This window comes from Lethenteron reissneri, chromosome 28 (genome assembly GCF_015708825.2).
Source record: "Lethenteron reissneri isolate LAM-NWPU_2019-01 chromosome 28, ASM1570882v1, whole genome shotgun sequence".
Lineage (NCBI taxonomy): Eukaryota > Metazoa > Chordata > Hyperoartia > Petromyzontiformes > Petromyzontidae > Lethenteron > Lethenteron reissneri.
Genome location: NC_083806.1, coordinates 11,934,936 through 11,949,492, shown reverse-complemented (window position 1 = coordinate 11,949,492; position 14,557 = coordinate 11,934,936). Strand labels below are relative to the sequence as shown.

The following is a 14,557-nucleotide window of genomic DNA, read 5'->3' as shown; positions in this document are numbered from 1 at the left end:
TGGCACATTGGTTTTAGGCCCAGGCTGCTCTGGGCCTACCCCCCCCCCGCAGCCTGGGCCTACCCGTCCCCCCCCACACAGCCCCCTCTCCTCCTGCTCCCCATAGCCCCCCACAGCCCCCCACATTTCTCCCCAACGGAACAGATGCCCCAAATTCAATCGTTTTTTCTCGTGTCGTTATCAAAACCCCCTTCTTGACGTACGACGTCACTGCGCCTTCTTGCGGCCCTCGTGCCACTGTGCGCGCCACTCGTCGGCCTGCAGGAGGCTTGCGGAGATGGCCCAGCCGGCGCTCTGCAGCCCGGCGAGCACCTCCGGGAAGAGGCGCGTCGCGAAATCTTGAGACGCCGACGAGCGGTGGTCGCCGTCGGTTACTTCTGCGCCAGGAAACGAGAGCCAAAGTCAACATCGAGGGTTAGGTTAAAAAAAACTAGTTGCCAATTTTTTCACGTTATCATCAGATAGCACTGGAGCTGTCCATTGCACGTTTCGTCATTTGTTCCTATTTTCCTCTCCGTCATGTAGTGCCAGGATGCTCAAGCAGGACCACACTTGGCACCAATCTCTTATTTTTTCGTCATGAGATTCTCTCTGTTAGGTCTTCCTCTCTTTCCATTTCCTTCCATTTTTCCCAAACAAAGCAATTTTTTTCTTCTCAGGTTAATTGCCATTTATCCAGAGAATCCCTCTCACCGGGTGAGTCTTCGGACTTTCGGGACCTGCTGCCAAGTATGGAAATTTAAATGGAACACATTTTTCATTGGCAACCTTCTGATTGCGAGCGGCACGCTCGAGTTCGGAGACAGCGCCATTGACACGCGGCTGTCCCCGCGGTCCCGTGGGTTTTTCTCCGGGTCCCTCCGGTTTTCCCCTCCACACTTAGAATCAACGTCACGCGTTTAGAGTATTTGGCTGCTAGAAATCTCCACATGATGATGATGATGATAAGCCCACTTCGTTGAGATATCATTTGTGGCCAGGTAACTTCTGAAAAAAAGAGCTACACAGCTCAGTGGGGCCTTACCTGCTAAAATAAAAACAAGTTGAGTAAAGTGCACCCACTGTTACGGACTCCGCAGAAGGGCCGCTACGACTCGCCTCTCTGCAGCTGCAGGAAGCCGTCCCGGTGCGCCGCGGCCACCTCCACGGAGGCCCCGCGCAGCAGAGCGAGGCTCAGCAGCTGTGCGTGGAAGCAGGCCGCGATGATGTCGCTCGCGCCGGCCGAGTAGTGCAGGACGATCGAGACGGCTCCTGCACGACGCCCGCCCGAGAATCAGAGCCAGCCGCCACCCGTCGTGGCGACGGTCGGGGCAAGTTGCCGACTGGCGAGCGGCACCCACGAAGGCCGTCGACGGGACGCGGGCGGAGGGAGGCCACCCTGCCCCTGTTCTGGATTCAGGGCTCCACGTCGAAACTCGCAAGGGCCGTTTCCACCACGCCGGTCAGCGCGTGCTCACGAAGGTGTGGTGGTGGGTTTAGATATTGTACCGCACGTACGTTGGAACTTCTTTCGCACCGTACGTAGCCGACCGTGCTAATCGGAGGTGCGGGGGGAAGGACTACAACACTAAACACTGCAACACTGCTTCACCCGGTTAGCGTGAGCAAAACACTCTAACAAGGTCAACGCTCAATAAAATTGCCAAGCGGTGAGAATGTTGACACGTGCTCTGTTCCTGGACACCGCTGAATCGGCGGTTGGCACGGAGAACCGAGGCCTTCCAGGCCGGCGCCTGCGCCGCCCTGTCCCGTGGGCTCCGGTGCAGTTACACCGCCTGCACACTCGACAGCCAAGCCACTGAGTGGCACGGTCTGGCACGCAGCCAAACAAAGTCACGGTCCCATGCCACCTGCTACACTCACCGCGCGCTTTGTTTAGTCGGAGGAGGTACTTCCTGTCGCTTGCATCCTTCGGTAGTTCACTTGCCCTGCAACGCAACAAAGGAACCCAACATGGAAACGGTTTCCAGCCAAGCGGAAACTGGGCTTTGAAAATGGTGGAAAGGGCCACGGTCAAGTCACGTGTGGGAGCACACGCCCAGACGTCACGAAGCAGCAGCGTCCACCCTGGCTCGCTCAACCCCGAGCGGTCCCTTCTGGCAGAGCCCCCTTAGCAAGCCCCCTTCCCCAGGGGTCCTTCTTGGCAAGGCCCCTCAAGCGAGCCTCCTTCTTATCCCCGAGTCTCGCTCTGATGCAGCCTCACGAGGTCACGAGGTCGTGAGGCCATCCTCCTCGGCCTCTCCTCCAACCCACGAGCTTCTCGAGCGCAGAGAACTCAGTGGGCAAGGGGTCAACGCGGGGGGCAAGGGGTCAACACGGAGGGGGGGGGGCAGCGTCAACACGGGGGGGCAAGCAAGGAGCCACGTGCTCAAGGTGTGGGTGTGGGAGCCTCACGTGGTGACGACGTCGGCGAAGGGAACGCCGACGTTGACCGCGAGGGAACTTGCCGAAGGCTGCGGGGATCACAAAGCAGGCGGTTGCCGTCCGAGCGTCTCGTGTGGCATCTCGCAAACATTCCACGTCGTCTCTTTCACCGCTTTATTACACTTAGGCTGCCCGTGTCGTGTACGTTTGTATGTATATGTACACGTGTGTACATGTGCGTGTACGTGTGTAAATGTGTACATATACGTGTGTACGTGTGTATGTAGGTGTGTGTATGTATGTGTACGTGTGTATGTATGTGTACGTGTGTATGTAGGTGTATGTGTATGTATGTGTGTACGTGTGTATGTATGTGTGTGTGTATGTATGTGTGTGTACGTGTGTATGTATGTGTGTGTCTAAGTGCATGTATGTGTGTATACGTGTGTATGTATGTGTGTGTACGTGTGTATGTATGTGTGTATGTATGTGTGTCTACGTGCACGTATGTTGATTTTTGCGCCGCGGGTAGCCAACTGTGCGAATCGGAGGTCACGCGGACGAGGGCGGAGAAACTCTCGCAGGAAGCAATGCCGTTGTTACAAATTGAACAAATGATGCTGCTAAGTCGGCAGTGGTGCACAAGGACACGTAATCATTTTTAAAAACTCAAACACGTTCGTAAATAACTCGGCTGAGAAAACGCTAAATAAATATATAATAGACGATGTTTCGGGCAACGCGTCACGACAAATCGCCGAGCGTGTCGCTGCTTGACAGTCGGGTCCATACCCTACTGCAAGCAATCGGTTGCTCAACTGCTCCCTTGCAACCGGTTGCACGGTATGCCCGCGCGTAAGAGATTTGAATTGCGCGCAACTCGGGCGCGAAGCCAGCTTCGAATGAAAACCTCTGCCGAGTGAGCGGGCGATGGAGTGGGTGGGCGAGCGACAGGGCGAGCGACGGGGCGAGCGACGGGGCGAGCGACAGAGCGAGTAGGCGAGCGGGCGAGCGACTGAGCGAGTGGGCGAGCGACTGGGCGAGCGGGCGAGCGAGCGAGCGACGGGGTGAGCGACAGAGCGAGCTGGCGAGCGAGCGACGGGGCGAGCGACAGAGCGAGCAGGCGAGCGAGCGACGGGGCGAGCGACAGAGCGAGCAGGCGAGCGAGCGACGGGGCGAGCGACTGAGCGAGCGACTGAGCGAGTGGGCGAGCTGGGCGGCCGTGCCTGGCATGACGGACTCGCGGGCGTTGGCGGCGGCGGGGCTCGGGACGGAGCCGTGGGCGAGGAAGTGGCGCGCCACGATGGCGAGCCGCGCGTGGTTCAGCGTCTCCATGACGACGCAGCTCACGGCGCGGTAGTTCGCAAAGAGGTGCAGCGCGGTGAACAGCAGGAAGAGGGTCCACGTCAGCCTGGGGTGGGGGGGGGGGCGGTCGAACCTCGGTCAAGGTTAAGCAACCGGGAGAGATTTTGAAGTTGGTGGGACTTCTTTTTCACGCTGCCAATGTTGGGGTCGAGATTAGCAGCGGGTAAGTTGACATCGAGGTGATTGATGGAGCCAGATGATTGCGTCAGGAGCAGCGGAGTGGGGAATCGTCGCTGTTGTGATGGTTCCTCCTCTCTGTGAATGGGGCACCGAGTCGATGTCACGAGTTGCACGGTCTCTGTTCGGGGCGGTGTGACCACAGTCTGGGTGGTGTGACCACAATCTGGGTGGTGTGACCACTGTCTGGGTGGTGTGATCACAGTCTGGGCGGTGTGACCACAGTCTGGGCGGTGTGACCACAGTCTGGGTGGTGTGACCACAATCTGGGCGGTGTGACCACGGTCTGGGCGGTGTGACCACGGTCTGGGCGGTGTGACCACAGTCTGGGTGGTGTGACCACAGTCTGGGTGGTGTGACCACGGTCTGCGTGGTGTGACCACAGTCTGGGCGGTGTGACCACGGTCTGGGTGGTGTGACCACAGTCTGGGCGGTGTGAGCACAGTCTGGGTGGTGTGACCACAGTCTGGGCGGTGTGACCACAGTCTGGGTGGTGTGACCACAGTCTGGGCGGTGTGACCACAGTCTGGGCGGTGTGACCACAGTCTGGGTGGTGTGACCACAGTCTGGGCGGTGTGACCACAGTCTGGGTGGTGTGACCACGGTCTGGGCGGTGTGACCACGGTCTGGGTGGTGTGACCACAGTCTGGGTGGTGTGACCACAGTCTGGGTGGTGTGACCACAGTCTGGGTGGTGTGACCACAGTCTGGGTGGTGTGACCACAGTCTGGGCGGTGTGACCACAGTCTGGGTGGTGTGACCACGGTCTGGGCGGTGTGACCACAGTCTGGGTGGTGTGACCACAGTCTGCGTGGTGTGACCACAGTCTGGGCGGTGTGACCACGGTCTGGGTGGTGTGACCACAGTCTGGGTGGTGTGACCACAGTCTGCGTGGTGTGACCACAGTCTGGGTGGTGTGACCACGGTCTGGGTGGTGTGACCACAGTCTGCGTGGTGTGACCACAGTCTGGGTGGTGTGACCACAGTCTGCGTGGTGTGACCACAGTCTGGGTGGTGTGACCACAGTCTGCGTGGTGTGACCACGGTCTGGGTGGTGTGACCACGGTCTGGGCGGTGTGACCACAGTCTGCGTGGTGTGACCAGCCGGCCTCTCTCTCTGCTCGTCCCGAGGTGACTTACGTGGGGTTGTTGGTCACCAGCGGCGTGAGCATCAGACTGAAAACCAGCGCCGCGAGGTTCACGAGCGTCTCCTGCGTAAAGGAGAGCAGCACTGTGACGGGGCAGCACTGTGACGGGGCAGCACTGTGACGGGGCAGCACTGTGACGCACTGTGACGGGGCAGCACTGTGACAGGGCAGCACTGTGACGGGGCAGCACTGTGACGGGGCAGCACTGTGACGCACTGTGACGGGGCAGCACTGTGACGGGGCAGCACTGTGACGGGGCAGCACTGTGACGGGGCAGCACTGTGACAGGGGCAGCACTGTGACGGGGCAGCACTGTGACGGGGCAGCACTGTGACGCACTGTGACGGGGCAGCACTGTGACGGGGCAGCACTGTGACGGGGCAGCACTGTGACAGGGGGCAGCACTGTGACGCACTGTGACGGGGCAGCACTGTGACGGGGCAGCACTGTGACAGGGTGCAGCACTGTGACAGGGGGCAGCACTGTGACGGTGCAGCACTGTGACAGGGGGCAGCACTGTGACGGGGCAGCACTGACGGGGCAGCACTGTGACAGGGGGCAGCACTGTGACAGGGGGCAGCACTGTGACAGGGGGCAGCACTGTGACGGGGCAGCACTGTGACAGGGGGCAGCACTGTGACGGGGCAGCACTGTGACAGGGGGCAGCACTGTGACAGGGGGCAGCACTGTGACGGGGCAGCACTGTGACGGGGCAGCATTGTGACGGGGCAGCACTGGGACAGGGGGCAGCACTGACGGGGCAGCACTGTGACGGGGCAGCACTGTGACGGGGCAGCACTGTGACAGGGGGCAGCACTGTGACGGGGCAGCACTGACGGGGCAGCACTGTGACGGGGCAGCACTGTGACAGGGGGCAGCACTGTGACAGGGGGCAGCACTGTGACGGGGCAGCACTGACGGGGCAGCACTGTGACGGGGCAGCACTGTGACGGGGCAGCACTGACGGGGCAGCACTGTGACAGGGGGCAGCACTGTGACGGGGCAGCACTGACGGGGCAGCACTGTGACGGGGCAGCACTGTGACGGGGCAGCACTGTGACAGGGGGCAGCACTGTGACGGGGCAGCACTGTGACGGGGCAGCACTGTGACAGGGGGCAGCACTGTGACGGGGCAGCACTGACGGGGCAGCACTGTGACGGGGCAGCACTGTGACGGGGCAGCACTGTGACAGGGGGCAGCACTGTGACGGGGCAGCACTGACGGGGCAGCACTGTGACTGGGGCAGCACTGTGACGGGGCAGCACTGTGACGGGGCAGCACTGTGACGGGGCAGCACTGTGACGGGCACGTCGGGCAGCCCTCCTGCCGAGACTCAACAAGCGTCGACCACAAGGAAAAAACTTCGCTCGGAGGAGGCATCCTCGGGTGTTGGGCCGCACCTCCGATTGGCACGTTGGGCTGCGTACGGTGCAAAAGAAATTCAACATGCGTACGTACGCTAGATATCCATTGTAATTTATGTGACCACATTAACCCCCCACCCCTCTCGCACCTGATTGGCTAACAGTGACGACATCACACTTGCATCACATGAGACCGAAAACAGGAGCAATTCTCCACAAATCTGGCTATTGCCTGATGAGGCTGGTTGTTCTTGTAATTACCGGTGAAACGTCACGGTACTTGAATTGTAAACGTTGTCGTGGGTTTACTTTCCAAAACACCGTGTGTGTGTGTGTGCCGAACTCGTAACGAATTGGCACGTTTTGTTTACGTGGCAAACCTGACTGATTGGCTGGTGGCGGGGTTAATGACACGTTTATATTTACGCGATCTAGCCCCAAAAACACCTCTACTTGGATACACTCTGATGTTAGCCGTGGCTGGGAACGGAAACCCAGGTCGCTGGGTCCATTATCGCGCTGCGCGAAGTTGGGCGCGTGGCCACACACAGCAGGCACACACACAGACACACACAGCAGGCACACACACAGACACACACAGCAGGCACACACACACACAGGCACACACAGGCACACACACATGCACACACACAGGCACACACACACACATAGACACACACACACACACATGCACACACAGGCACACACACATGCACACACACAGGCACACAGACACACACATAGACACACACACAGGCACACACACACACAGCAGGCACACACACACAGGCACACACAGGCATGCACACACAGGCATGCACACACAGGCATGCACACACACAGGCACACACACAGACACACACACAGGCACACACACACACAGACACACACAGACACACACACAGGCACACACACACAGACACACACAGACACACACACAGGCACACACACACAGACACACACACACACAGACACACACACACAGACACACACACACAGACACACACACACAGACACACAGACACACACACACACAGGCACAGACACAGACACACACACACAGACACACACACAGACACACACAGACACAGACACACACACACAGCCCCGTGGACGGCGTTGGTCACCTGACTGCCGTCCTTCGCCGACACGTCGGCCATGTTGTCGCGCCGAGCTTGGTGCACGGTGAGAGCCGCCCTGGTCGCTCCTCCCGCGACGCCCACCACGGACTGGGGGCATCACACACGACGCACGCACCACGGGTTCACGACACACGCACCACGGGTTCACGACGCACCACGGGTTCACGACACACGCACCACGGGTTCACGACGCGCCGTCACGGTGGGGGTCACGCTACTGTCGCTCTCATTGGCTGGGCGGACGGTGGGGGCGGCTACGTTTCCTCGGCCGACGCTGCTGCGTTCTCGTAAGCGCCATTTAGATTTTTTATTTAATTTTTTATTGTAAAAATGTTCTTCAGGACAAAGGCTTTTCTTTACATTTTTCAAAGCGGCGTCGGAGTGAATCGATGGCACTTTAAATCAAATGACGTTCCCCAATTGGTTGGAGCCGTACTATTGAAGCAACGTAAGAGCGAGAAATGAATTTGTGGCGACGGGGTCAGCGACGTGCGCACGCCGCTCAAGCTCACCTTGAGCACGCCGGAGACGCACACGACGAACGTGAAGAGAGGCGGGAAGCCGGGAGCCAGGATCTCCAGGAATATCGCGACGTCATTCAGCACGTCGGCAAACAACCTTCAGCGTAGACAACGACGACTATGAGAGACGGGCGGCGGTTGTCGTAGTAATCATAATAAGTACTCGCCTATTTGTGACGGCAATCAAGGGGGGAGGGGGGATTAATCCCAAAACTCAAACGCCTTCGTCAATAACACCGTGTGTGCCGCCTTAAAGTATATTTAGAAAAAATTAACGACGTTTCTCGGGCAATGTCCCATCTACTTCACAGCACTCGAGAGGGCAGAGGGGGCGATAAGAGTTGGAGACTTGTTCACGCCACGCAGCCTGATGAGACGTTACATTGTCAAAGATGTTTTCTGATGACCAGTTCTATTGTTGTTTAAATAGGCGTACGGACAGTGACACTATCAGTAGCTGTTGAGTAATATAAAGAAAACCCTTAAAAATGAAAAGTATATATTGTATGAATAAACAATCCAGGGCAAGGAGATTGCGATCGCTAGGAGGTTGGGACTAGAACGTGGCCGGAGAGCGCTGGAGATGACACCAGGGAGAGGAGGGAGGTTGCGGTGGGTGGGACGTACGATCAGTCTGCTCTCCTGTAACGCGCGAGTTGTTGCGTTTCTGAAGAACGCCGCGTTGTGGAAAAATGTCGTTATAATAAAATACGAGAGGGTAAAGCGCAGCCCGCCATGGCGCGTGAGGTGCGTACACAGGCTGAACAAAGACCGAGGCGCGTGGTGGGTGGCATCTACATGAATCCAGCAGCATCCCAACGCCTTGTTGCTTTTAACAATTTCTTGTTAAACCAGGCAAGGCCCCACTGAACTACGGGGCAATTTTTTCAGAAGCGACCTGGCCACAATTGATAACGAAGTGGCTTATCAACATCATCATCATGTGGAAATTTAAAGCGACAGTCAAATATTCTAAACGCGTGATGTTGATTCTAAATGTGGAGGGAAAAACCGGAGTACTCGGAGAACAGTCCACGCGACCACGGGGCAGAGAGAGACACCGCAAACTCCAAATAATACAGGTGCCGGGATAAGACCCACGACCTCCTGCATACCAGGAGAGGTAGTCAACATCTCACCACAGTACACTCACGCTTCTGTTATCACAGCTGCTTTACCTCCATTTCTTCGCATCGCAATCCAGATTGGACCTGCAAAAGAAGACGCATTTAAATGCCAATGTGTTATTCATCTTGGCACGTGGGTGGTGGGTGGTGGTGGTGGGGGATGGTGGTGGGTGGTGGTGGGTGGTGGTGGGTGGTGGTGGATGGTGGGTGGTGGTGGGTGATGATGGGTAGTGGGTGGTGGTGGGTGGTGGTGGGTGGTGGTGGTGGGTGGTGGTGGTGGGTGGTGGGTGGTGGTGGGTGGGTAGTGGAGGTGGGTGGTGGTGGGTGGTGGATGGTGGTGGGTGGTGGAGGTGGGTGGTGGGTGGGTAGTGGAGGTGGGTGGTGGTGGGTGGTGGTGGATGGTGGTGGGTGGTGGTGGGTGGTGGTGGGTGGTGGTGGTGGGTGGTGGTGGGTGGTGGTGGTGGGTGGGTAGTGGAGGTGGGTGGTGGGTGGGTAGTGGAGGTGGGTGGTGGTGGGTGGTGATGGGTGGTGGGTGATGGGTGGTGGGTGGGTAGTGGAGGTGGGTGGTGGTGGGTGGGTAGTGGTGGTAGGTGGTGGTGGGTGGTGGGTGGGTGGTGGTGGTGGGTGGTGGTGGGTGGTGGGTGGGTAGTGGTGGTGGGTGGGTGGTGGTGGGTGGTGGTGGGTGGATGGTGGTGGGTGGTGGTGGGTGGGTGATGGGTGGTGGTGGTGGGTGGGTAGTGGAGGTGGGTGGTGGGTGGGTAGTGGTGGTGGATGGTGGTGGGTGGTGTTGGTGGTGGGTGGTGGGTCCTGGTGCAGTTTTAATGGAGACTTTTCACGATAACCCTCCACCACCTGACAGAGCCAATCAAGTTGTCACGCTGTGGGCAAACACGCCACTTGATTTGGTTGATCGGTAAAAAAAAAACCCAGAGGAGGAGGAGGAATGTTGCAAATCCGCAGCGAGGTACGACGACTTTGCTCCACGTGCTGCAGCGTCTGTTGACACCCGGTGCCGGTTGTTATCTACCCGAGAGGTGTGACGGCGATGTGCTGGTTGTTTTCCTCGGGGGAATATTATAATAATAATATATAATAATGCTTCGTTTCACGTATAGCAGGCGTCGTTCATACAAATTTCATCGCAATCGCTGAGGAGCCACAGACACGAGCCGGAAGGCAGCGGCAGCGGTGGCGGCTAGGGCACTGAGCCGGCGTTCCAAACAATTCCCCAAGCTTTGCAGTCCTCTATATATCGAGATGTTTGCTCGCCAATCAAACTAAATAGATCTTCGTAGCTCCTGAGATTCCTCCCGGATAAATCAGGATCCTCATTCTGAAAAGCCATTCGATATTTTGATTAAGAGTGCTCGTGCGTGTGGGAGGAAGCTGTCGTGTTGGACGGCGCGGTGAGGGAGGACGTACCCCTTCTTCCAGGCGAACACGATGCTGCCCAGCATTCCCGTTCCACCTGCAAAATACAAAATTAAACACTCCAACATGTAGAAACCGGCGTGGTGAAGCATGGCCACATAACCCCCCCCCGCCCCCAGCCTCATCACCGGCATGGGGAAGCTCTCATCTAAGGGTGCCGCGGTGGCTAGGAGATGTTAACTACCTCGCCTGGTACGCAGGAGGTCGTGGGTTCGATGCCGAGATGTCAACTACCTCGCCTGGTACGCAGGAGGTCGTGGGTTCGATCCCGAGATGTTAACTACCTCGTCTGGTACGCAGGAGGTCGTGGGTTCGATGCCGACCCTGAGGCCTGCTGTGTATTTGGAGTTTGCGTGTCTCTCTCTCTCTCCCAGTGTATCTCCGCGTCCTCTGGTTTTTCCCTCCACATTTATGAGCAACATCACTCGTCCGGAGTATTTCGCTGCTGCTATCAGTTTACACTTGACAAGCCAGGATCTCTCATTTGTGGCCAGGTCACTTTTGAAAAGTACCTACATAGCTCAGTGGGCCTTACCTCGTAAAATAAAACAAATTTTCGTTTCGTTTTTACCGGCAGTCCGCCAAAAGGAGCCGTTACGCGTCCTGCAATGTTTAAAGCGGCGTGTATTTTATCGGGTGATTGCATCACCAAGCCCCGCCGGCCAAAGCGTCCGGAACGTGCCCGATCTCGGCCAATCTGTGGAGGCAGCGAGCGTCAGTGCAACGCGTGGAAGTGTCGATGGGCTCTCGGCAGAGGTAGCTCTCTGATCTCCGCTTCAGCGGGCCGCTCTCCCGCACCAAGGGGTCGCGCTGCTCCGCCAGGTTTTCCCAACGGATTCTTCGGCTCATGACGCCGACGGCACAATCCGGACACAATTTTAACGTGCAATATATAAAATATTTATATATAATATATATGTTAAGTGATTATAGTTGTTGTTTATTGAGAGTTGGGTCAGCGAGTGTCACCGGGAAACAAATTGCCAGACATCCACATCACTTGCAACTCACTCGAGTTATATCCCACGTAGAAGCGTGGCCACTTTAATTGAGTGGAAGCTTCACATGTCGCCCATCCGCGGCACGTCAACGATATAGAGCACGACAGCTCATTGGCTTCCTCCGGTCGACACAAAGATTCTAATCTACGATTATTGTCCGCCGAACGTGTGGCCGCTCGCGTCCCGGCCCCGTCGCGGCCCCCACAGCGAACTCACTCCGCAGCAGCCAGGTGACGGTGGCCCCGGCCAGCGAGGCGGCCCCGTCGCCCACGCCCACTCCCTTGAGCATGGCCTGCGTGGCCAGCGCGCCCGTCACGCTGCTGCAGAACGCCTGCACGCACCACCACCACCAACACCACCACCAACACCACCAACACCACGGTGGCATCAACGCGCTGACCACAGCCTCGTCTTCACGCTCACCTGAGCCGACAGACCGTGTCCTGGAGTCTCACCCACACCCGGGGGAACGCTGCCGCCGCTGCTGCCGCTGCCGCCGCTGCTGCGCGAACAGAGTGGAACAACGCGGCCGTCCAGAATAAACTATCCCTCATTGGAGACCCGGGCATCATCACCGCACTGCCTCCTGGCGTTGGCATTCCTCTTCCTCCTTCAAGGCACTCGCGGGGCCATCAAGCGCATCAGAACATCGACCGCTGAAAGTTGCGCGGCGACGCACCTGCAGCGTGTCCCACGTCTGGTAAGTCCGGTAGTCCTCGCTCACGCTCTCCGGGTAGCCTTGGGGCAGGAAGACCGACTGCCACAAAGGGGGGAGATTGGACGCAGGGTTAGCACACCTGGCAGCGGCAGGCCCAAAGCTCCGGGTTAAGGAGGACACACACACACACACACACACAGTACACACACACACAGTACACACACACAGCACACACACACAGTACACACACAGCACACACACAGTACACACACACACAGTACACACACAGTACACACACACACACAGTACACACACACAGCACACCCACACAGTACACACACACAGCACACCCACACAGTACACACACACAGCACACACACAGCACACACACAGCACACACACAGCACACACACAGCACACACACAGCACACACCGTGAGAGTGTAGAGGAGGCTGCCGCCACTGAGCCCGTGGCTGCGCCAGGCGGCGGCGGCTCCGCGGGCCGCGCGCCGGTAGTGGCGCTCGGGGCGACGGCTCCCGTAGCGCTCGCTCGCCACGATCTCCCCCTCCTCACCCTCCACCTCATCCACCTCATCCACCCCCTCCACCCCCTCCACCTCCTCCTCCATGGCCATCTTCGTCCACGCCAAACCCTTCCTGCAGTCATCATAATCAGCAGCAGCATCAGCAGCGGTTACCGGGTGTATGTTGATGTATGTTGAACGATGGCTGGTGACGGGACATTCATAGCAGCCCAAACACTCTGAGCGCAAACACTCTGAGCGCGCGTTGATTCTAAACGTGGACGACCCGGAGAAAAATCCACGCGACCACGGGGAGAGAAACACGCAGACTCCACTACCCCATCACCACTCCTCACATCACCATCACCACCCCATCACCACTCCTCACCATCACCACTCACAACCCCCATCGCCGCTCCCCCCCTCTAACAGACTGCTGAGGCACGTGTGTGTATACGTGTGTGTACGTGTGTGTGTATACGTGTGTGTGGCGCGCGTGTGTGGCGAGGGGGTGGTTGGCCAGCACCACGCCCGGCCGCCTTTGTCTCACCAGCGCTAATGTTTACTACACACCGCACCAAAGGTACGCATTTTAGGCCGAGTAGACCTCGGGGAGGCCCAGGACCGGTTCAGATAATCGTCACCGGTGTTGGTGGCCGTGAGCGGGAAATCAAACTCGGGTCGCTGGGGTTGGTAGCGCTAACTGCTGCACCACCGCTCCCCTAATTCAACCAGCCCTCTCATCGAACCTCACAACTCCTCCCCCCTCACCTCGCCTCCACTCCCCACCGCCTGATCCACGCGGCGCCGTTGACACGCGGCGAGTGAGAGAGCGGCGATGATGAGAGACAGGGAGAGAGAGAGAGACAGGGAGAGAGGGGGACACGTGTTTCGTGTGTAGTGACAGAGACACGCGTTCCGTGTTTGGCGGTGGCCGCGAGGGAAGGGGGCGAACCCCCGGGCACGTCACTTCCTGTCGTGACCCCTCCCCCATCCCCCTCCTCAGCCCCCCCCTCCGCCCCTCCCCCTCCTCAGCCCCACCCCCTCCTCAGCCCCCCCCCCCTCCTCAGCCCTCTTCCCTCACCCCTCCCACCCCTCCCCCTCTCCGCCCCCTCACACCCCTCCCCGCCCCACCCCCTCCCCCTCCCCTCCCCTACTTCCCCCTCCCCTCCCTCTCCGACCCCTCCCCCCCTCCCCGGTGATCACTGCGGCGCGCGTGAACTATGACGTACACGGGCGCGTGCTTCACAGCGCGGGGGTAACGATCCCTCCCATGACGTCATCCGACCCGAGTCGGCCATTGCGTGCTGACTGTCACGGCACAAATCTCGACAAAAAAATGGACCCCACAGTCTTGACTGGGATTAAACATGACGTCATCCCTCCTTACCGGCAGACGAATGGCCACTTCGGTTCAACGCGAAGAGGGCTTTCGCGACCAACATCATCCATAAGGTTGTTTTGGGTGAGATCGCGTAAACATGAATGTGTCGTTAAACCCGCCACCACCCGCCACGGCCAATTAGTAAGGTTTGCCACGTAAACAGAACGTGCCCACGTGTTAGTAGTGTAGTAGAGTTACCCACTCGATGTTCACAAACTGGGAGAGCAAATCGTTAACAAGGTTTTCCCGCTCAAACTAACGGTCAGGGTCAGATAGGGTGAATTGGGATCGAAAAGCAGATTGGGAACGACCAATCACAGGGTTCCACAAGTTGGCCGGGGATTGGACAACC

At 58.3% G+C, this 14,557-nt stretch overlaps 1 protein-coding gene across 1 annotated transcript; it reads right to left on the bottom strand.

The window, feature by feature from the left end:
• Nucleotides 1-123: 123 nt before the first annotated feature.
• Nucleotides 124-13,752, bottom strand: RUSF1 (RUS family member 1). Its single transcript, XM_061561666.1, has 14 exons — nucleotides 13,593-13,752; nucleotides 12,732-12,954; nucleotides 12,320-12,397; nucleotides 11,857-11,971; nucleotides 10,631-10,676; nucleotides 9,260-9,292; nucleotides 8,073-8,178; nucleotides 7,546-7,647; nucleotides 5,046-5,116; nucleotides 3,586-3,775; nucleotides 2,395-2,453; nucleotides 1,864-1,928; nucleotides 1,099-1,251; nucleotides 124-377 (listed from the first exon to the last, which is right to left on the bottom strand). Exons 2-14 carry the CDS (start codon nucleotides 12,930-12,932, stop codon nucleotides 208-210), a joined length of 1,389 nt encoding a protein of 462 aa, XP_061417650.1. The 5' UTR covers nucleotides 12,933-12,954; nucleotides 13,593-13,752; the 3' UTR covers nucleotides 124-207.
• Nucleotides 13,753-14,557: the final 805 nt, after the last annotated feature.